Source organism: Lissotriton helveticus, chromosome 11 (assembly GCF_964261635.1).
Source record: "Lissotriton helveticus chromosome 11, aLisHel1.1, whole genome shotgun sequence".
Lineage (NCBI taxonomy): Eukaryota > Metazoa > Chordata > Amphibia > Caudata > Salamandridae > Lissotriton > Lissotriton helveticus.
This window is the reverse complement of record NC_136072.1, coordinates 987,587,575-987,612,083: the sequence shown is the minus strand read 5'-3', so window position 1 is coordinate 987,612,083 and position 24,509 is coordinate 987,587,575. Positions and strand designations below refer to the sequence as shown.

The 24,509-nt window shown below is 45.3% G+C and overlaps 1 protein-coding gene across 4 annotated transcripts in view; it reads right to left on the bottom strand.

Moving 5' to 3' along the window:
• Window positions 1-24,509, bottom strand: part of GIT2 (GIT ArfGAP 2) — a 692,535-nt gene that overhangs the window by 592,823 nt on the left and 75,203 nt on the right. For all 4 annotated transcript variants that reach the window (XM_078667341.1, XM_078667342.1, XM_078667343.1 and 1 more), the window contains exons 3-6: window positions 18,695-18,807; window positions 7,568-7,673; window positions 2,845-2,931; window positions 1,554-1,684 (exon numbers count right to left, since the gene is read on the bottom strand). In XM_078667341.1, coding sequence (XP_078523467.1) covers window positions 1,554-1,684; window positions 2,845-2,931; window positions 7,568-7,673; window positions 18,695-18,807 — 437 coding nt within the window. The remainder of the gene's footprint in view (window positions 1-1,553; window positions 1,685-2,844; window positions 2,932-7,567; window positions 7,674-18,694; window positions 18,808-24,509) is intronic.

Genomic DNA, 24,509 nt, shown 5'->3' with positions numbered 1-24,509 from the left:
AAAGAAAGAGGTTTTAAATTTTACTGTCTGAACTTTAATGCTTTGTGGGCGGAGAAAGGTACACACCTATGCTTGTGAGCGACTTTTTTATGGACAGCAGGTGTTCAAATAGGTTTCTCTCAGTCTTCTGTTATGTCTCTTAGAAAAAGTTACCAAAAGGCAAGGGGAGCACCATTATGTCCAGGACAGGGAGGAACCCAATCCAATGATATATGCTTCACTGTCCACATTAAAAAAAAAGATGTTCAATACTTTTTCATCCTTGGTCACCATCAATGTAAAGTATATTTGCTCTTGTAAAGGAATGCTTAGAGGCACTGACAAAATTGTTTTCCACACACGTCACTCCCACTAACATTGGAAAATCTAGCTACAGACAACATCAGAGGTCTACAGGTTCATAGACTGTCTTGCTGCATAAGGCATCAAAGTGGGTGAAGCACCATGCAAGTGGGACCATTTTGGCAACGAGTTTATCATGAAAAGGAGGCAGAAACTGTGTTCTGAGCAAACTTCACTGTCAAATCCATTGATCGTGACAGAAAGCTAGTAAATTAGAAAAATTAAAATCTAATAATGGCCAACTCTGAGCCAGTTACTACTGTCTGGAAGTAACAGGCTCTATCACTGGTTCTGTGCTTAGCACACTTCTTGGCTTCACAGCTGAGCTTCCGAGGTCCCTCGCATCCGAAGATCATTCTCCCACCTAGCCGCTAAGACAGCGCCTTGAGACCCTCACGGGTATTTAGCGCGCTCTACAAATGATGTGATTGATTGACATATGCACTGGTGCCTTCTGGCATTTTGCATGTGTTAAGAAGACCATGAAACCACTAGACTGGTGCCCAAGGGCAGAGCTGCAGGCACACCACCACACAAAAAGGCATTTCTGAAGGGGAAAGAACATTAGCCGCCCAGTGGCCATGCCATAGTTTTCCTGTTTTGACAAAGTCAAAAATGTTTATTTTGACATGCGAAGACCTCAATCTACTCCGGTTTAGCTCCAGTAGGTGTGAAGCTCAACTGTGTGAAGGCATTTCCTCCGTGACTAATGTAGAATTGATTAGATGGGCTCTCATAGGTATGTGTGTTAGATTATGATGGAGCAGTTGTTGGCTATCTGACTTATGGTGAACACTCCTAGGACTCTTCATTGCGAAGAGAGCAACACAGAGGAACAGTCTGTTTACCATTAGACTAAGTTTTTTAAAGTAATTTGTCCGCCACACATGGAAGAAAGGAACTTACGTCACCACTGCAGGTGAAACCACTATTGAGTAGTTACACTTTGGCTATCACATCTAGCAGACTCACTGATGCAACACAGGCAGCAGCAAGTGCCAGAGAAGAGAGAGAAACAACACAATTGTACACATTAAAATACAAATATGGCTGCACTATGCCATGTGATCATCAAATTTAAATATGCTGCAGTATAACTATTAAGAAAAACTAAATGAAACATGAGAACACTACAGGAACGAATAAAGAGTAATCTTTAAATAAGTTTTAAGGGCCAACAGTAATGCAAGCCAGAGTAAGCAACAGTTCACCTTGCATAGTCAATTGGTGTTTTGCCACTCGAATCAGGTGTGCCAGGATCAGCACCATATACTGCTAATAGTTCTGCTTGTAAAATCTGCCCAGCTTTGGCAGCAACATGAAGTGGGGTGTTCCCCTTCTCCTAAAAAGGATTAATAAAAGAAAAGTCTAATTAACAAAAGATTGCAGAATAAACAATTAAGAACTCAAACAAACAGTGATCCTTGCACAATGCTCGATTATTTATTTGGTTGACTAGTGCCCAGATTGGTCCCAATAGCTCCTGTAATTGTGCGCCTATGTATTTTCCCATCATATATTGGTTTTCAGCAACAATTAACTCTAACGGAGAAAATGCCATACAGGATAGTAAAAAAAGCAGTTGCCCAGAGTAAAGGATAAACATCCAAGGTCATTGGGAGGGCTTAATGAGGGAAACCCCCGACTGTAGATTTCAGAAAAAAAGTGGAAAGATCCTCCTATATGCATTAATCAACACTAAATGTCCCCAAGACTCTTCTCCCACAGGTTTGGCTCCTGTTCTACTGACTGTCAATAGGTAATCATCTGCAAGACAAATGAAGGTTAACTTCTTTGAGAAGCCAGTGGATGTACAGCCTCATGGAAGACATGCATATCCAACTCTCTACCTATGGCTTTGGTACCATCACAAAATTAGGCAAGTAGTGCTGGATGCTCGTAATGACGTACTTAACACTGGTTTTTCTGGCATCCAAACCAGTGACTAGTTGCCTACAAAGCAACAACAGTCGGTATAGAAAAATGCGACTGTTGGATTTGTAAAGCATTAGTCAATTTTCACCAGACTAAGATTGTTCACACTCTATTCATTCACTCTAGCTTGTAATGATTAACAGTATTCCACTGCAGCATTATTTAAATGTCGTCAATATATAATATACATTTTGATACATGGATCATACATATTAAATATTCTACATGTAAATTAAACTGATGTGCCCAAAACACCTGCTTTTGAATGTGCCTTTTTGGAGGCTTTAATAATGAATTACAATTATTGGTCTAGCCTAGAGTACAAGGTTTAAGGAAAGTGATTGGGCAATAGCACTCTTGGCTTTAGGAATCATATATATAGATTTCTAAAATGGAGGAACGTTTACAAAAGTAATATAACCTGCTGTTCAAGGACTCAAATGTATCCTACCAAAACATACATCTACCAGAAATTTAATTTGTAGTGGTTTCAAACTAAACTATAGAAAAAACAATGCAACACAAGTCTTTATTTGTTAAAACGCAACCTAACTGGCATTTCCTTACACAGTGAAAATAATTAGCTTGAGCTCCCAATGATAGTAGCCTTAAACAGGTCTCCAGGTTCCCTGTCCTCACACTCGAATGGAGTTGCTGTGAACAAAAAAAAACACAAGATGTAAATTGGTCAATCCACTTAATTTCCTGTAATGCACTGTGAATCTAAAATTCAGTTCTAGAGTTTTACAACAACATGGCTAAAAGAATGAAATGCCAGTTGCTTTCACATTAACATAAATGAGGCATGGTTAAACATATAAAATATACATACTGAGTTATTGTAGCGACTTAAACAGGTATGTTTCTATCATGTCCATCACTTAATAAAGTTTAACAGTATTCTTTGAGCAGTTGAACACTGGTGGCACGATGGAGTGACAAACACATTTAACATGTTCGACAAAATAATGTGTCAGCCAGATGGGATGAAAATATCTAGGTATATGCACCCTCTAAAGCCGTTTTAGAAAGACCACAGGGCACTAAATACTACTTAATATTTAACATCCAGACATTTAATCCAAAGGGAAAGCCAACACCACAGGCATTATTTAAGAAGGGATGAGTTTTAAAAAGGCTACTTACATTTAACAAATGATCAAGAGAGCTTGCCAAATCCTCAAAGGGATCACATTAGTTTATGAACTAAGCTGATGATTAAATCCCAAACACTTTACAAATGTTTCTTTGGTGCCAAGCGGTGAACTCTAGGGACAAAATATGTTGATACTGATGCTAAAATTCAAAGGCATAGGCCACCATTTTAACTCTCTTAATGGGTCGAGCAGTAAATGTTTTACTTTACATTCCAAAGAGGTGTTGATTGTGTAACAATAAAACCATGTTATTTCAAGGTCTTCTTCCTTATGGATCCTTTAGCCAAAAGACAGAGTAGAAATAGAGTGCATTACATTTAGAGCCTACTTTCTCGTCTACCCTTGGAGCTAAAGCATCAAAACATACAGTGTCAATGCCACCCTCTGTATTTTAGAATAAAATACGGCAAATTCTTTTCAATCTACAAGATATATTTTTCTCAGGGGATGGCCAATGCATAAAGTCTCATTTTCCGCAGTTTGTGGACATGGGACCAGCTCTACATCTTGTTGGTTCTGTGGCCTATTCTGCAGTCTTCTGTCAGTGTCATTTGTCTGGTAAGGAGTGTTGGAAGAGCTAGGGCTAATCCTACATTTGTGTTTCCAATTCTTGCTGCTGTATTTATTTGGGGATAGGGATGCTATAAGGCACTTTAAATGTTCCCAGATTTAACTTCCTCAAATGTTGGCCTTTTGAAACTATGTACGCCAGGATTCTGAAATTGTTAGTGCTATGGTAGTGATTACTTATAGGCATTTTCGTAGCCTGCTTCAGGATGTAAGCTTATGCATGGTCAGACGCTCCCATTTTCCCCAGACGTTCACTGAGCCCATCTCCTTTTGCTGTCTATCATGCTATTGTGTGTAACTTGGGATGCCTGCTCTATCATTGTTTCTCATTTTTGTGCCTTTTTTTCCAAAGGGTCTTCTTGGTTCCTGTGTGTGACAGGCACCTTGAGGTGGCCACACAATTTGAGAACTGGTACTTTCTTTTACTTCATACAGGCCTGTCTCCGCAGTAAACCTCTTGGTGGATGGGTAATTAAATAGCTAACTCAGAAAAAAAGCACTGTCTTTTTAGCTGTCCAAAGTACAAACTCTTAGGATGCAGGAAGGACAAATAATATTTGCTATGAAGAAGAGGAGGATGTTATTCATGCTATGAATAAGATGAGGTTATTCATGATTCGGACGAGTATCTGAAAAACCTACTGCACTGAACTAGTTAGAATCGAATAAAAGAAAAAAAAAAGGTTGCTTACTAAAATTTCAGTTTCATGTGAGGAAGCTGGATACTGTTTAATCAATGCACCTGGTGTATTCTTCAATTGTATTATGTGAATATTATAAAAGGAACAAACTATGAGCTAAGATTTGTATTGTTAAAAATGGCCCAACACAGAAGAGTAGAGCTTGCCATGATTGCTTATACGTCCATCAGATTATGAATTCAAGTAAACGATGAAGAAATAAATAAAAAATATGGATATCTAATAATATGCAATCATGATTTTAAGTACGGTTTTTCATTTTATTGAATAAATCAAAAAAAGCAATTTCAGAATAAGATACAGAAAAGGCACCAGCCACAGGTCTTGATTACTGTAAATATTGCAGTACTATTATAGGACAAAGAAATAATATGAAAAAGCAGATTAGAATTTTTGAAACAAACAGTAACTATAGGTCACTTTGTAGAAGATGGCATTAGTCTCACTGATGGAAGGATTGGATGATCCTTAAAGGCATGGTCTTTTTGCATGGGAAGGGTTAATTTTGTGTCACTTCTGCTGTAGTTATTTTTCATAGGGCTTGCATTTTATTCTCACTCAAAGTGATTTTTTCCTGCACCTGCATTGAATTTTTAAAGCAGATTTGGGGTAGTGTCTGCGCTCGTTTTTGCTCCAGGGGCTGGACAGGTCCTAGACTTTTTCGATTTTTTTTATTTATTACTACTAGACTGAAAACTGAGATAAGGGGCTGTGCAGAGGTTGTGAGAAGTGTTTTTTATTCAAGGTTTTCAGTAATGTTAGCACATTACAACGACAACCATAAACTGTGTGAAACGAGCTTTAAGGCAGTGGCACTTGGAATACATCAAAACACACACTAATAGTGCCACCCAAACAAGAGGAAGGAATGTTCCAGGAGAAAGAAAATAAAGAAAAGTAAAATTCCTACTTAAAGCATATACACAGCCCTCGTAATGTCAAGGCCAAAAAACAAGAGCACTAGGGAAGAAGAAAAATCAAAAGTTTCCACTAGACCTCATTAACCCATGTCATTCAGGACCCAAGATGCTGACTTTCAGCTTTTGGAGATGCATTAAGAAAGAGTGATATATCTAATTCTGCTATCATGTATGTTGTGGAAGCATCCACTCAGTGTGTGTCAACTTTACATGGTGAAAAAACATACCTAGTGCAAACCAATATAATGAACCTGTTCTTAACTGCTCCCTCCGACCTTAGTCAATGAGACCCTCTGCAGAAAGGTTTCTCAAACTAATGTAGATATGGCCAGTAGAGACAACACATACATGTGCTCAAAATCTGACCAGCCAATGTGGTGTTAATTGAATTGGTTGATATAGACACCCAAGTGCTGAATAAGGAACGATTAACGCTAATTATAACCAAGATGACTTACTTTACGCCACAAACTTCTAGAAAGGCAGAAACGCAGTTGAGGATTTTTAGACATTTTCTACTGTCACCAGGTTCAATAAAGCTTGCTGGACTCAAATGCAAAAATAAAGGAGCAGATACCTGGTATTTAATTGTTTGTATTCACTGCAACTTGATTTTGACCGTGAAAGGAAATTCAGAAGCCATTTTAGATGTTTTGTCAGAGGTAATAGTTGCACTTCTGTGGTTGAGGATTTAAAGTTGAATTTCTGCATATATTGGAGAGTGACTTGTAAAGCCGTCCCATTTAAAAAAAAAAAAAAAGAAGAACAGGTTGAGCCTTAGCTTAGGGAGCGCCATGTCCCTGTGCCACCCTGCTCCTTCACCCTCTGAAGGGCTCCCACTGCAGTCTCCTTTTCCTCTTACTATCTTGCTGCCACTCCCATAGGCGCCCTCCTGCTACTGGGGCACCTGGAAGTTTACCGTCCTCTCAGCACTGGACGTTTTGGTCTAATACTGTGGGGGCCTTCAGGGTAGATTCTCTGTAGGATGACAGCAGATAAACCAGGGCAGCGCTCCAGACAGCCCAATTATTGACCAGCAATGGGTACAAACGCTCCATAGTTGAGACTGAACTTTTAACAAATCGTAAAGGATCTCTTTCAGCTGCTTTTATTGATTTTAAACTGACCCGTCTTTTGAGGATAACAGACACAATTGTACCTCCTTTGGCAACCCTCAGGTTGCCTACCTCTAAAATCCTTTAAGGCAAAATGGTGTAAAACAGGAGTCAGGGTAGTTGTTAACTGTACCTGCTGCTAATGGCGACCAGAGTCAATCGAGCATGTTTTATTTTTCTGCCTCTTGTATAGTCAATCTCGAAAGAAATGGATAGCCCCACTTAGTAGGAACTTGGGAGCAAGAAAGTACAAGGAAGCTTACAGAATAATGTAGCCAGATACATCTCGTGTTATTGTGTTCTGTATAGCCAAGTTTCTAATGGCAATGTGGATTAGACGTGCCAAGTGCTCTCTTGTTAGTACCTAGGCTGTACTTCACTGTAGGGCTTCACCAAATTGTATTGTGTAACTTGAATTCTTGTCTGCGGAACACTCATTTTAAACACTTTTTAAAATATCCATGGATTTTTAGGTTGTTTTTAAAATATTTCCTATGACGATTCCTTGGTCCTCTTAAAACATCTTTTACTGTACCTTTGTGCTGCTATTCGACAGAACGTGTATGTGCTCTACATATGTTTATGTTTTTACTGTGTTTGTAAGTGGTTGTTTTAAATTGTACTTTCACGATCCACAGTGATCGAAATAAAGTCTTTTGAATGAATGAAAATGTACCAAACCACAGTAAAAAGCACTTGTTTCCCAGCATTGAACATGTTATTCTAGACAGTCAAAATTTCATATGGCTACCTCAAGAAGAAGATATTCAGTTTTAAACTTTCAAAAGTCCTCAAGAAACAATGTTTAGATAAAACAGTAGCTTTACCTTACTAAGATCTTTGGAAGTAACACTATCATCATCACGACATGGTAAACGATGGACAAATGCCAACATCTGGTACTTTGCTCTGATGAATTCTGCTTTATTTGGGCTGATGGAAAGAAATAAAAGCAAAACAAAGTTCACAGCCATGTACTAGGCACACGTGTCTACTTCCATGGTGAGAAATGCCCTTCACAAATAAAGTTGGTTAATACAGACAAACGTAGAAGGTAATCTGGTGGATTACGGCCACTTATTCAGATAAATTATTTATACAAATAGATGTTCGTTTCTCACCACCACAGTTGTCAAGTCACAAAAACTGGAAGAAAGGTGTTCAGAGGAGATTGTAAACCATCCAGCCGAAATGAAAATAAAGGGAAAAAAACGCTTCACTCAAGAAAATGAATGTTTACAAAAATCCTGTTAGCCAATAATGTGTAACCTTATCAAAACCAAAAAGAACAGGAATTACAAAAAAATCCAGGTGTTTCTATAATGCTAATTGAAGGTTTTGACAGAAAGCTGTTGTGGTTTGACAGCAAACTCCAGAAACCCCTAAATTCTGACGGTAATTTAAAGTGGTTGATACTAAAAAGCAAGCAGGCACAAAAAAGCAAGCATTCTCAAAGCATACAGGCTTAAAAAATGACGCAAATGCCACTTTTTTGTTTAAATTTACCAATCCAAACTGTATTGCTAAATGAAAAACTAAGTAATTAGAAGGAGCCACGCGCCGGTCCAAGATGGCCGCGTGAAGGCTCAGCTCCTCCGGACCTGTCCCCCCATCCCTAATATCCTGTAGTATCTCCCGATTGCTGACCCCACCGTTAGTCGGCTGAAGGTGAGCAGTGCGCTTTTAATTTACTCTGACCCCGTTGGGATGTCGGGGGCCGGAGCTACGCCTCTCGTCCTGTGAGGCCTGTGGACTGATCGGAGCAGGGAGCTGTTGTTGGCGGGGGAGCCGGCAGCCAGTGCAACAACACGGGGGCCGCGGATATCAGAGGTGAGCGGCAGCGGCGGAGTGAGCTGTGGTGTGGCCCCCCCCCACTCCCCGCCCGGAGAAGTTTGAATAGTGTGGCGGCTGCAGAGGGGGCTACAGTGAGGCCTCCTGTCCGGGGGCTCGCGAGGGGCTCGTATGCGGAGTAGCAATGACACAGAGAGAGCGACTGCAGGTCACAGAGCAGCGCGCAGGCAGATCTTGGGAGCCCGCCATAATTGTAGGGGCCCGCTTTGATTGTCCTGTCCGGGAGACCATTGGTCCCCCCCCCCCGCGGCCTAACGAGGGAGCCCTCCAGTTCGAAGGGCTAGTGGAGGAGGTGCTGGGAGACACCAGGCCCTGGAATAGGAATGGTTACCTGCGGGCCCGCCCTGAATGTGTGCTGGCGATCGGCGGCCAGGGCCCCCGGGAGTGAGATCCGCACCTGTCCTTTGCGACGGATCCGGCTGGGCATCAGTGTTCTTGAGTCCCTGAGTGGGCAGGGTTCAGTGGGAGAGGTGGAAGTGGCGCAGTGGTTGCAGCTTGGAGCTGGCGGAGTGGAGGAGACCCCCCCCCGTACTGGTTCACCTCTCCTGAGCATCTGGGACGCAAAGCTGTCCCCTCCAGTGAATGAGGCATTGTGGGGGCCCCTAAGCATCCTTCGGTGACCGTGAAGGTCGGCTCGCTCGTGGTGGCCCTAGACACAGCGATCCGAAGTAGGCGAGGCGGCGCCTCCCTGGCCCAGTGATTCCCCTGTGGTCGAGGATCTGCACTTTGGGGGACCGGCTTGCTTTTGGGGACTACAACCTTGCGATAGAGCCTGTCCGGCGACCGGTCCTGGGGCCCAGACCGGTTGGGGGCACTGTTCAACTGCCCGTTTCCTCTGGCTGGGTAACTTGCATGCCATTGTTGCACCTGGGCAGAGTGAAGTGGACCAGGATCCACTGAGGAGGCATTTGAGATGCCGTTGAAATCCGAAGGAGACAGACAGCAGTCAAGAACCTTAAGGGGTCGCAACAGGTCCAGACCAATACGCTTGACCAATACACGATGCCTCAGGGGTCGCCGCCAGACTCGAGATGGATTTAATCGATCGGAGGCGAGTCCGCTGGCTCGTCGGCTGAGCCGACCCTACTTGACGTGATGGCGGCGATAGATGGTGTAAAGTCCTCCCCAGGTCAAAGGAGTCGCTGGACAACACCGTGGACACTGTCACCATCGAGGTCAATCTCATACGGGCGGATCTCACTAAGGCAAGTCTCTGGATATTAAGACTTGCCAGCTTAACAGATGACGTGGCACAGCTCTAACAGGAAGTGCGAGAACTTAAGGTCTACGGCGTCCTGACCAATCAGAAGCTGGACGAATATGAGGGGAGAGCTCGACGCAATAATTTCCGAATTATTGGCGTTCCCGAGAAGGCCGAGGGCCCAGACCTATTTGTCGAGGAACTCATCCTTTACCATCTGAAGCCCAAGGGGCTGGGCAACTTCTTTAAGTTTGAACAAGCGCACCAGTACCGGTGGGTGTAGGGGTGTGGTGGGGGGTAGGACCCAACCCGGGAGCCCCTCCTCGCCCAATGATTGTGAGGGTGCTAAACTTTAGGGACAGAGACGCTATCCTGCAGGCCTCCCGGTCGGGAGGTCCCTTTCGATATGAAAATGCCACTCTTTCCTTTTTCCCAGATTTTATCCAAAATGTCCAGAAACAGCGCCACAGTTTCCTCGGAGTAAAGAAGAAGCTCAGAGATGTAAGACTGAAATACGCAATGATGTTCCCGGCCCGATTGAGAGTAGAGGCTGAAGGGAGGGTCTGTTTTTTTGACAACCCAGATGTGGCTTTGGACTGGTTGGAAAGTCATCCCCAGAGCGGACCAGAGAGGCAACACCGTGATGGAGCTGGTGGACCACAGGAGGAGGAATGACGGCGATCGCAGGCTATTCGGGACTTTTTAAAAATGTCAGGTAGTGGGTCCAACCCACATATACTTTGTTGATTTTGGTCCCAGGACTACATGCTGTCATGGACACAGAGTTGGGTCGGTTTTCAAAGGGGTGGGCGGGGTGGGGGGGGGGGGGAAAGAGACGGCGTCCTGACTTCCTCCTCTTTTCTGCCTTTAGTTAGTTAGTAGTTTAGTCTATGGGGCGACAGGCACACTGCCAGTTGGGGTTGGGCGGAAGCCATGAGCAGGGGGCAGGGAGGGGGAGTGGGGGTTGGGAGACCTTGCGATTTATACGTCCAAGGGATTGTTTGAGTTTTGTTTGGTTTTGTTAGTGTCAGATGACAAGGATGTGAATGTACTGTTTCCATACCAACACAATGTCAAAGGTTAGACAGGGATCGGGGATAAGTGTGCTCAGCTGGAATATTAATGGCCTGGGGGACAAGATTAAGAGAGGGATGGTTAGCCAGTTTATTCAAAGGCACTCCCCGGATGTTGTGCTACTACAAGAGACACATCTTATAGGGAATCGCTGCATGGCCTTGCATAAAGGAGCATATAAGTTGGTGGCACAATCAGGTTCACTTCAGGGTCAAGGGGGGTAGGTATCTTGGTGAAAAATTCCTTTCCCCTGACTGTTCAGGCTATTTGGGTCGACAAGCACGGTAGGTACATTGGAATATCAGGGCAGTGGGAGGGGAGGTCGGTCGCCTTTTTCCCATTTATGTCCCTCCAGGCCTGCAATCTGACACATTCCGTAATTTGGGCTCTATTTTCTTGACCTTGCCCTTGGCCTCCTAGTGATGGAAGGTGATTTTAATGCTGTAATGGACGGTGAGGTAGATCGACAGCCCGCTCGGGTGCTGCGGCCGGCACAGCGGTGGCTCCCCGACTTTCTAGAGATGACGGGGCTTGTACACTCAGGGAAGGCCACGGGTCCGAACGGACTTCCCATAAAACTGTATAAGTTGAGCGCCAGCCATCTCGCCCGCTCCTCCGCTCCATGTATGAGGAGAGCAGAGAGAAGGGCCTGCTACCGTACGATCAGCGAGCTGCCAACATTTTGGTCATTCATAAGGCGGGCAAATCAAAGACTAGCTGTTCGTCTTACAGACCCATCTCCTTATTGAATGTCGAGCCTAATGTTTTGGCGAAGCTATTGGCGACAAGGCTGGTCAAAGTTATCACCTCCCTGATACATGCGGATCAGTCCGGTTTTATGCCGCGCCGAAATACAGCCCTCAATCTGCACCGGCTGCATGGGATGCTGGGCAGGTCCCCTCCGGTTCAGGAGCCGGCGGTTTGACGCCACTATGGCTTTTGATAGGGTTGAATGGCCATACTTATTTGCGGTGTTGGGGAAGATGGGGTTTGGTTCTGAGTTTATTACCTGGGTGCGCCTTTTATATGCGGCCCCTCTGGCCAGAGTTGTCGTAAATAACCGAAAATCCTCTGACTTTCCCCTCGGCAGAGGTACGAGACAGGGTTGTCCCCTGTCTCCGCTCCTTTTTGCCTTTGCCCTGGAGCCGCTTGAGGCTTGGGTTTGGTGGGAGCGGTCGATTCGTGGCTTGCACTGGATGCTGGAATGGGAGGACACAATTTCACTATATGCGGACGATATCTTGCTTTTTCTTACTAATCCGTGGGGATCACGAATATGTTTCCTAGATGTGCTTGCTATTTTTGGGAGATACTAGGGGTTTGCCATCAAGTGGTCAAAATCGGTTCTTTTCGTTTTCAGAGGGGCTCCGCCGGAAATCCCGCATACTTGCCCGATACGGATTGAACCGGTAGGGTTTACGTACCTTGGCATTTATGTTACGCTTGACCCGAAACTACGTTTTGCTAACAACCTGGGGCCCCCTCTGACTCGACTTAGGGATGATGTAGCGCGCTGGAAAGCACTCCCGCTCTCCCTTCTGGGTAGAGCAGTCCTTTTTAAAATGTTGGCCCTTCCCCGGTTTTTGTATGCACTTCAAAATGCGATGGACCCGGTTCCGGCCTCCTACTTTAAAGACAGAGACCCTGCAGAGGCAGCTTATGTGGGACGGTAAGCCACGTATTGCGTTCACTAAACTCACTCTCTTCCTTGGTACGACGGAAGGATAGGACTACCGGACCTACGAAAATATTACTGGGGCCTCGCAGTTGGCCGCGGTGAATCACGCGGTTTACGGTCCTCCCGGAGACCCGGGATACGCCCTAGACCGCTGGCAAGTGCTAGGGGGCAACTTTACAAGAGCGCTTTATGCCAAGCCTGGTAGGTTCCCCCTGGCGGGACCCACGGCACATGCTGTTCAGGTGTGGCATGCGGCTAACAGACATCTGAAGTGGGAGGGGAGGCTTACACTCGCCACCCCGCTGTGGAATTCGGAGAAACTGGGAAGTCTAAAGGCTTCGACAAATGGGACCTCATTGGGATCACACAGATTAAAGATGTCTGGGGAGGGGGCACGGTACACACATTTCACTCTCTTCAGCAACAATACCACCTTCACGACCGTGAACACTACCGCTACTTTCAGATTAGCCATGCATTGCTTGCACATATTCCCAAAGAAACGTTGCTTCCAGACGCCTTCCCCCTTGAAGACCGGGTGTTGGACGGTCACCTCCCTGAAAAGACCATCTCTTTAATTTACAGGAAACTAATAAATAATATGGAGGACCCGCTGGCTCTTATAAAATCACACTGGAATGATGATGGGCTGGAGTTTGATGATGAGGACTGGCGGGAGGCGGTTTCCTCTCCTCGGGTGGTGGCGATACAGATGCGGCTCAGGTTGGTGCAATTAAAGATTTTACACAGGTCATATGTTACAGAGCCGAGTCTGATCCGAATGGGTCGCTCAGAGGGTGGGGAGTGCAGGTGGGGATGCAGGGAACTTGGAACGTTTATGCATATTTTGTGGCACTGTACGGTGGTGCAGACATACTGGGAGAAGATCCACGAGAAGATACAAGAGGTCCTGGGGGAAGAGTTCAGGCTGGAGGCCCGCAGGTGTATCCTGAATGTTTGAGAGCCCACAGATCTGAATGCATACAGAAAGCAGTGGGTGATATTGGCATGCATGATAACGAAGCGTAATATTGCTCAGTTGTGGGGAGCAAGCCAGGCGCCCTAGGTAGAGAAATGGGCGGAAGATATGGATTGGTGCATGTTTAGAGAACGCTCAGTGTATGCGGCTAGAGGGTGTCCTGCAAAGTGGGGGAAAGTTTGGGAGGATTGGAATCATTACCGTGGGGATGTCTGTGTGCCCCCGATAGGCCAAGATGATGTAGAGGTGCACGAGTCCCCTTGATCCTTTTTCACTATTCTGGATTGTATCTTTTTGATGTATGGAAAGTAACGATGAAACCTGTAACAGTTTAAACTGTCACCTGATGCTTCTTTTTTGTTGTCTTAATATGAAGAAATTTTTAAAAACTAAGTAATTCGAGAGCACTTTTTTGGTATACTTTTTAAAAATTAATTTAAAAAAAACAGAACAGCAGGGGAATACCGACAAGCGAGTGGAGGCTAGAAGCAACAGGGAATGGGTAGGGAAAGAGAAAAGCCAAACAAGGGAACCATAGAGGAAGCATTCAACAAATTTAACAAAGTGCTGCAGAGGGAGAAAAGCACACAGGCGAGAGAAAAAGCAACACCGAGTGGGAGAACACCACAAAGCATGTGGGAGAAGCACATGAGGGAGACAAGTGGAAAACAGATGCACTCTCAGAGTGCTTAAGCAAAGAAAATAGTAGTTCCTTAAAAATTAGCAGTGGAAAGACATAAGTAAAGAGGCCTTAGGGAAGAGACAAACATGATGGATAAGGCAAGCTGTTAAATATGAAGGAAGCAAATGAAAGAGACTATAAAGCCAACCAATGGAAAGGCTTTAATCTCCTTATAAGTTTTTTGGTAAACTGACAATAGGGTTTCTTCAATATGGTAGGCTCAAAATAAAAATTAGGCGCAAGAAAGACAAATAAATGAAAGTGGTACATTTTAACCAAATACTTTCAAAATAGAGAGGCATGCAAGGTTCCTGGTCTAGATTATCACCTTTGCAAGTGCCTGGTTTTGATATTCCTTTTATTATAACACAGAACACACTAGCAAAAAATGTCCTACTGGCCTGTATAGAGAACAAAAAAGGATACAAGTGACCATTAATGAGGGGCCTATGCTTACCAGCCAGAACTCAAAGACAGGTTGGTGCATTGAGATTTTGAAAAATGAGCACCACATTACTGAATGACAACTAAGATTTTGGCAAATGCGGGTATGATAATGCACTTAATACAACTGATTTCTCCAAAATAATTTTCCGATTTGGCAAAAAATAGGGTATAAGACAGAAATAGGCAGTTTCTTTGCTTGAAAACATGTGGAACAATAAATAGATATGGAGGAAAGTGTAAGTTTTAGATGAGAACTATGGAGTTTTTTAAAGCAATAAAGAACAATGATCAGATATTGTCATGGCATGCACACATCCACACTTGCTGAAACAATACTCTTTATTGTGCACGGCCCAACCCAGGGGGATGAAATCCAGAGAAGAAACGGAGGGGTGTTGTAGTTTTAGCATACCACCATGATTTCACTGTTTCGATTTTGTAACACGTTATTCTCATATGGGATACCTGTAAACGTTAACGGCAATTTGCTGTGTCAAACTGAAGCATGGGCGACTCGTACAGGTTTTCATAATTACCTGCACCTCTATTTCCCACAAGGGTTGTAATAATTTCCCATACCTGGTTTCATAAACTAACATTTCCGCCGGCACCATGGCCCTGTGTGTTAAACTCTTGCTGCTTGCATTTCCTGGATTCTGGAGGTCACAAAAAGCAATCCTAGCAAGGACAATACAGTCTTCGATCTTTGAGCCCACAAGATCTAATACCATTAAACTGGGCAATAAAACGCCTGTTATTTAATGAGTTTATAAACGTCAACAGTGTAGAATAAAGCATCACATTACAACCAATGTGTGTTTATCATTATATTGGTCGAAGGACTCGGCTCTGGAATTGACAACCAGACTCTAGCAAATGATAAGGGTAGGATGGAGGAATTGCTTAGGACTGAAGCAGCACTTTTTCACAAGGGAGCTCAACTTGATTGATTAGAACTCATGCTCATGAAAATAAAACAATTTGAAGTCTGTTAAAATCTAAAGTAAACGCCACCACAAACAATTCGGAATACTGAATACAATGCATTCAGTCAGTTAAAGAAAAAATATACCACAATTATGGTGTTGACAGACTTACTAAATGAGGTCCTTAAAGGATTATTCTTCAGTAACCTACCGTAGCTTTTCAGGTGCCGCACGTTTTCATATTTGTGAAATGAGTGGTGTAACAAGTGTGTTCCCATAGTATAGGTAGAATAGGCATGAACAAGCCTCAAAATAAAACTAAGCTTTCTTGCGTTATTTTGTGCAAGCTGACAAGTCTGTTAAAGTGTTATGACTTGTTTATGTACAAAAAGGTAATATATTGTGCTGTTGCTAGTGGTATAGTGTAGTTAAGTAATAGCAACATTCTGAAAAACAAGATGAAAGAGGGCAATAAATGAATTAGTTGATATAACAGAAATATGTGTTTCGAGGAGTCCTGGCAACTTTTGGACCAAGAGCAGAATTGGGATGTCACCATGAGAACCCACATACTTCAGGCAGCTCTAGTTTGAATTATATAACCGCCCAGCAAATTTGAAACCTCCAACAGTCAGGTAGGCAAGGTGGGAAGTGAGAGGGATAGGGAGTAGGGGGCGCGGGTTGGTCAAAGGATCTGAAATGTTGCAGAATAGGCTTCTCACCTTCTACATGTGCGCTGTTGGAGAGCTGATGATCCAGGCGGTAGACCAACCCCCTCGTCCCCTGTCCCGGCCCCAAGGCGGTCAAAATGGTCTTCTTTTCTGCTGGTTCTAGCGAGCAAATTGGCTTCAGGTACCCTCTCCCCACCTCATACAACCTATATGACCACTCCCACACCATCCACTTCACGACACCCTTGCACCTGTACTTTCTCAGACATGCGGTGCACGCAGCTCACAGCGACATGTGAACGGACGTCAGCAAAGGAGGGAGACCAGTCCTCAGTATCGTCACTCATTAAAATTCAAGCCACCATGACGGGATCAGGCAACTTGCCCGCCGGAAAGATCTCTCGCCATCCTTTCGTTTATCCCGGAACCCCCACTGCCAAGTTCAGTAGAAACCGAAATCCGCAAAAACCTTTGCTTTACAGATTTAAAATTAGTCCATTACTGCATGATTTGAGTCAAACATTTATAACTTATATTTATAACTTAGGGTAGCCGAGGTGATCTGTTGAGGCTGGTAAGGGCCTCAAAGATCTCCAGAGCATGGGGCCCAGCGTTGGCATCATCGAACCAGTAGTTAAGGTCGCCGAAGAGGGCGAATCTGGGGTTGGAGGTGAGTAGGTTGATCAGCTGGTCGGTCAGGGTGGCCGCGAAGGAGGGCATGGGTTGGGGGGGGTCGTTAGAGGAGGAGGAGTGTTAAGGCCCCTAGATCAGAGGTCAGCCAAGTCTCCGTGAGTAGGAGCACGTCCGGTTTCTCGGTGGATAGGAGGATAAAGATATCGGCGTGATGCTTTACCATGGAGCGGGTGTTCAAATACAGCACCCGAATGGTGGGATTGTTCGCGCCCGGTTTGACGGGGGGCATGCTCCGACTGCTAGTCTGCCGGTCAGACGAAATAATGCCGGTGGTGATGATGCGTTTGATGGTGGTAGGGGAGGGGATAAGATGGGTGAGTTGTAGGTCCCTGAGGGAGTCAGCCGAATATGAGATAGAATGGCCGGGGAGACTGGCCCCTGGGCCCGGTCTGGCGCGGACGGGCGCAGACGGGCTTTCCCTTGGCGTGCCTTCGGCGCGCAAACGGCGCGTCCGCTGCGCGTCCAGGGGGGGCACATTGTTTATTGAGAGGGAAGGGACGTGGCCTCAGGGCCGTGGGCGTGGCCTAGGGCTGATGGCGGAAAAGTTGGTGCCGTGGCAGCGTTTAGGTCGGCTGCGCGGCGAATAAGGAAAGAAATTAGGGCAGGGGAGTGCCCAGGAGGTGGTGCAAAAGCAGGTAAAACAGTATTTTTTTAAATCAAAACAAAGTTTAAAAACAGCGATCTCCCGGCTGTGCCTCAGGAGTATGTGGCCTCTTACTGCGAGCGAGTGCAGAGCGCGCCTTTTTGTAGCAGATTTCAGGCAGGGGGCGTGGCTACAGGGCCATATTTAATACAAGACATTTATTTAACAAGCACAGCGCAAGCGCTGTTCAGGCGACACCTAAAAAGGAACTGAGCTGAGGCCTCGCAAAGGAAACTGCTGAGCACAAGATAGGCTGGTTCAGAAAGATTAAGTTCAGCAGAAATAACGGAACTTAGAAGGGCGTGCATCGGTTCAGAAAGAGGGACTTGCGTACTTGAAACATGCATGGATCCATGCACTGAACAGGTGTGTATAGCTTCAACTAAAAAGCTTTTGAAGCAGTTTATAGTTGCACCCCTTAACCGTACAGATAATCTCACACAGATTCAAAAAGATAAGTGATGTAAAAGTAAGCAAGGATGATTTATAAAATGTTATGCAGAACATCAATAACTTCCTTCGATCTAAAAGAAATTACAACTAGATTACGACTACTGGCATTTTGCTTACGTTTCGTCTTCATTATTCACTTGTACAGCAAGAGGGTGGATTCCCTCTTAGCTTGTATTGTTTACTAGCAGCACGGATCCTCTGGTATTGAAACAAGAAGAGCATTGAGACAATTAAGTCAGGTCTAGAAAGTGTTCAACGTTTTGGCATTTACATGAATGCCTGAGTTCATTTTCGTTGTTTGCTGGCAAATTGTTTAAGTTTCGACTTCTTTTTGGACAACAGTATATCTCCTGAAATATACTTTGTGCGCAGTAGGCACATTCTGGAATGTTCAGGATTTTATCAGAGTAGCCCTTTCTCCATTGTCACTTGTTAAGAGTAGTATGGTCATTTAATTGAGAATTTAATTTACCCCACATCTTGGTTCATTTGTCGATGTAGTCTTTATTAATGGTATGCTTTAGATATCTATCATTCTTTAGTTTACTTTCAAGTTCGATGTCTTTTTATTTTACTGTTTAGTTACTGGGACCTTCAACTGCAGTATCAACATTGGGCAATGGGAATGCTAAAATATATGAGAAACCTTTACTTACTGGAGTCTATCCTGAGGGTTGGCTTTACGTTTTCCACTAAGTACAGATGCAGGATCCAGCAAAGAATGCTCCCAAATGGAGTTTGCGCCATTATTATATAGTGTTTGGACCATCTGAAAAGCAAACAACATGTTTAGGTGTTACAATGAAAAACATGGTGTAGCTTGGTTACGTTTAAAACAACTGATTAAGAAACAAGATTAGGTTATTTTTCTTTAAAATAGAAATTTGAAGTCCTACAATTACACAGTAATTTAGACAAGTCAATAATTTGTAATGTATGTGCGTATTCCAACACCTTACAGAAACTACAACATATATAATAGAAGTTCTGCACGTTTTTTAATCATGTCAAAACCGGAGTAAGACTCTTAAAACAGCTATTAACATTACCTGGAAAGTGTGTTTTTATAGAGAACAGTTGAATTCGCAAGGCGTTGGAAATGACCTACTCTTAATTCTCGAGGATATTGGTCATTTCTAGATGTCCAACCTAACCTTACATGTAGTTATGGCCTTAACTAAGCTCTTTACCTAGACCAACACACGCCGATATATTTTTGACACTGAATGGTAGGATTGCAAGTATGAAGGTATGGCACTTAGGTCAGATTTGAGCAACCTACGCCAGAACACCAAAGCAGAAGTGCTGTGCAAATGTTGTGACTCGCAAAGCCTTTTTGGTAAGGTATCTTCATTGAACAAACACAAGTGATCCCACAGCAGATTTTCCAAGCGATCTAAATTTCAGAGATAAGTGTCCTTGAGAACACAGCACACAGGGCAAGAAAGTGTAGGCAAAAGATTTCTGTAGTTTGGATTAAGGAAAAACATCTGTGTTTTTCCGGTTTCATTCAATCCCTTTCCCAATGCTATAACGTTAATAAAATTAATTAAAATGTAACTGTTTTATTGAAAGAAAGATCCCTCTGGACTCTGACACAAAACTAAAACATTCCCACGGACTATAGACAGACAATTGGAGGTCCAATACTACAGCTTAAAGGCAATTAGAGATCCAGTACTATAATTTAAAGGCACAATTAACACGTACAGACACCCTTACATATACACATACGCACACACACACATACATACATACACATATCTATACATACACCACTGGCTGTCGCCAGTAGGTAGTTCTAGTTAGGACCTAGTTTTCATAGGAAAGGCATTTTTGTTTTGCCAATAACTTTGGCGTTGTTTGATGAATCTTCACAAGATTTTCAAAACTAATATGACATTCACTTCAGCTGCTGTCTTGAAAATCTTAGAGTGATTCGTCAAGTGGGGGCAGAGAACCAGGGGTGCTTAAAAGAGGGGTTTCCCCTTGTTAACTCCAATAGGACCTTTAGACATGGCTATAGCCCGAACTGCTGAACGAAATTACACCAAATTTGTCAGGACGGTAGATGTTGGTTCAGGGATGTACCTTTTGGTGATTTGGTATAATTCCGTTCAGTAGTTGTGGAGAAATTTAAAGAATTTTTTTATATATATATATATATATATATATATATATATATATATATATATACATACATACATACATACATACATACATACATACATACACGCACACACGCACGCACACACGCTCCGTGACACCACCTGTTCTCGTGCAGTCATGCTGGATCCGTGACTCCCGCTGACATTAAAAAAACAAAAAATGAAGCCAACACTTCGTTAAATATAGGCCCCAGGTGGGTCAATTTTTAGAGTAATGCGAGGGGTGCCCATACAACTTCATCCCCTTACTAGTAATGCGCAAGAAGGTGCATTTGCAGAGTGGTTAAGATAGGGGGCATTGGCTCCAACAACCGCTCAGCTGGAGGTAACAGGAGGGGATATTGGCCCCAAGGATGCCCTTAACAGCCAATCACACACTCTCAAAACCATGCACAGACCTCCACAGCTTTCACACAGCCACCCACACACATTCATAGTAACTCACACACCCATATAGTCACTCACACCCATACAGTCACTCACACACCCATACAGTCACTCACACACCTGTAAAACCACTCACACACATACTGACGAACCCACACAGCTTTCACACACCCACTCAGCCACTCAGGTGCCCACACACAGACCCACTCAGACACAAAAGGGCGTGTGGGGCCGGATGCACACAGGGGTAGGCTGCAGGGTCTGGCTGCCAGCTAGGTCCTGTAGCCAACCCCTAGCTGCGCACAGCCGAAGGCTGTGGCCCACAGTGTGGGATTGGCAGCATGTGGGGTGTTGGCTGCAGGCGGACCTGCGGGTACCTCCTGCTGCATTAAAAAAAAAATAGAGATTCATTGGAAAGAAACAAAGTTTACAGGGCAGTTATAGTAAGCTTTGGCATTAAAAAAAACTTATAAATTCACAAAAAATGTCGAGGGTGTGAGTTATAGTTACTTGAATGAACCAACTATAACAGCTGAATTTCTATGGTTTTGTACGAGTAAATGCAGAAGCTAACTAGAAGGTCCCTGTAACCTTTTTTTTTTTTTTTTTTTTTAGTTTAGGCGCCTCACAGATTCCGGCAGGAGGAGTTTGGATTGTATGCAGCACTTACCAAGAGGTCCCCCCGAGCCGGAGAAGACGCAAGTCAGAGTTGGTTATTGCGGGTAGGGTGGAGCGCGGTGGACTGCCTTTGGTGCGCCGGAGTACGCCTGGGAAGCAGGTAAGCGGCTCCTCGCACTCCATTCGGAACACTACAGGCATTGAGGAGAGGTGCTGAGAGTAAATCTCTCAGTGGGGCAAGGATCACAAGGAAAAGAAGCTGGGAAGACTGGCTAGGAATAAGTCCTTACTGGAATAATAGCTCAGAATTGGATCAAAGAGAGAAGAAGCAGCAGAAGCCATGTTTGATGAGAATGCAACAAGCATGTCTGAGCGTGCACAGATCACCAGCAGCACTCCCCCAGAGGTGGATCTCTAGACACAGATAGGGAGAGTACTGCGAGGGCTGTGAGTGTTAATAGCCCCAACCTTTGAAAAACCCGAACCCCGGCATGCTGCAGGAATGGACCGCCAATAGTGTGGAATCATCACAGAATATGCTGAAGATTTTGATTAAATATGCAAAGCGGGACAGAGAGAAAATATTAGAGGAAATAAGACAACTTCAACAAGAGATTAGTCAACTTTCCAAACCAGAAGCAGTTTAAAAATTCAAAAACAAATTGGAAATTAAACAAAAAAAATAATGAGCAGACCATCAGAGATCGAAAGGCAATAAAGTTCACGTTGGATATGTTGGACTACCAATGGGGACAAATGTATACATTTGTATGCAGCTTTGATACCCTACATAGACAAAAAGTCTCCGACAAGGCTGCTCCACAAACAATAAATCAAGAAAAACTAACATCAACAAAAAGAAGTTCAGAGTTCAGTTCGAAACTGTACACTGATCAGGAGGATGGAGCAGGAATGTCCACTAAGGGTAGAGAAATGATATAGTCACCTCCAGTTTTTTTTCAAAATTAAATGAACACCAGAGTGCGCCCACAATGAAAAGGAAAATTCAACAGAGGAGGCGCTAGAAAAGAAGTAGCAGGCATGGAACTCAGATCCAGGGTCAAAACAAAACCGGTATGGCAATCCAAGTAACATTAAGTACGGGGCGTGGCTTGGCGTCTGGCAAGATGGCAGCGCTGTAGTGCTGCTCTGCCGGTCACCGACAACAATCCTGCAATATCCTGACGACTCCTACCTGATTTGAGGAGGGCGGCTTGCAGACGTGCTCCCGATCGGGCTCCGTCCCAGTCTTGTTGACTATTACCGTCCTGGGAGCCGTGTGTGAGGCGGACGGCGGCTGGAGAGGAGGGCGGCGATCGGTCGTGTGGCGTCATAGCGGCGGCGCCCTGAACCACCCGGCGCGGACACTTGGAGACGCTGAGGCGACGCTGCTCCTGTGGTCAAGAGCGCCGGATGAGAGATGCCCGCCGGCCCCGCAGGGCCTTCAGTTAAGTGCCCCGCTCTGTGGACCTGTGACTCTGCTGCCGGATCGGGGGGGGGAGCCGCTGTGTGCCGGGCCGCTGGATCACGTGAGCGGCCGGCGCGACCCGAGTGCTAAGCCCTGTGTAGGCCGCATCCTGCCCCCCTCACATGCGATGGGCCACGATCGGGCCTGTGACTGTTGTTGCTGTTGCCCACATCTGCGGGGGGGCCCTTCTGCCGATCGGACACTGGGGTCATCCTGCTGCCTCAGGGGGTGCGACTTGGTCTACTGGGGCGGCGCCTGACCCTGCTGAGCGGGGGGCCACTCTGAGGTCCCCGTTTACGAAATCTTCAGAGGCTGAAAGGTGTGCTGCGGTGGGGGGCTCTCCCTGTGGACTCTGCTGTATTTGCTGGTTAAGTCGGGGACCCGGCGGTGGGGCATTCCTCCCCGCGTATCCTGCGCGAATTTGGTGTGCGCTGCCACAAGACATTCCCGTGACTCGGAGGTGTTGCGCTGCTGCATTGGTGCCCCTGGACCCCAGATGTGCAGAGGATAGCCTGCCCGCCGCCCGTCAGGGTGGGCCTTCGTTGATTCACCCTTGCTGCTGCGGTGTCCCTGAGGCCTCTTGCACATCTACGTGGGGCGTTCTGTGCGGTTGGCGTGGGGACTGCGGAGAGGAAGATACCTACGCTGGTGTGTGTGGTGCACCGGCCTCATCATGGGCAAGCCGGATAAGTCGCAGCCGCGTCTCACTTTCGAACTTCGAAAAGGCGGCAAGCCCTCGCAGAATGCAGTCTCTGACTCAGAGCTGGAGGAGGCCTCGCAGGGGCCATCGGCGCTAGAGAAATCGCTGGCAGCCATTCAGGCCAGCCTTCAGGCCATAGACTGTAAAATAGAGGCACTGAATGGTCGTATGGACCATTTTTTTTCCAAACTTGATACGCAAGCAGCTCGCATAGGGGAGGCTGAGCAGAGGATATCAGAGACTGAAGACTGCCTGCAGCAAGTGGCGACCAAGACGTCGGACATGGCTAAGCTTCTTGCAGTGATACAAGCTAAGAACGAGGACATTGAGGCGCGTTCGAGACGCAACAACATTCGCGTCCTCGGCCTGCCGGAGTCCACAAATGTGGGGCGCCTCGAGGACTACATGGAGACGATGCGGCGTGAAGTGTGCGGCACTACTGAACTGTCCCCAATGTTCGTGATCGAGAGGGCCCACAGATCGCTTGCGGCTCGTCCTCCCCCTGTGGCTGCACCTCGGCCCGTCATTGCTAGATTGTTGAATTACAGAGACCGGGACACTGTCTTGCGCGTCACCAGGAAGAAGGGCACGGTCACGTATCAAAATAATGCCTTGTCCTTCTATCCAGATTTCACGGCTCAAGTGCAAGCTGCTCACAAGGAGTTTCAAGGGGTGAAAAAGCTGCTTGCTAAAGAACAAATCCCTTACGCCATGCTCTACCCCGCGAGACTCCGCATTGGTGACCACGCATCTGGCAAAATCTTTACGACTCCTAAACAGGCAATGGAATATGCACGCTCATTGAAACACCGACGAAAGTCACCCGTCCCCACATCAGATAATGATGACTGACTGTCATATTGTTTGCAATGTTACGTTTGGGGCTCGTTGCTTCATGGAGGGTGATGTATTTATGTTCCCTACCTTCTATCCCAGATTAGATCGTCTCTATGTTAGGCTGCTGCGAGCGCATGGGATGGGGGCGGGCGTTCTCCTATCCTTCGTAGTCATTGCATGAAGCTACAGGACTGTTGCATGAGCTTTTGCACTGGATGGCCCTTTGCTTTACAGTTATAGGGGGTGGTATGTCTGCAGGCGCCAGGGGGCCTCGTCAATCCATGATTTGCACA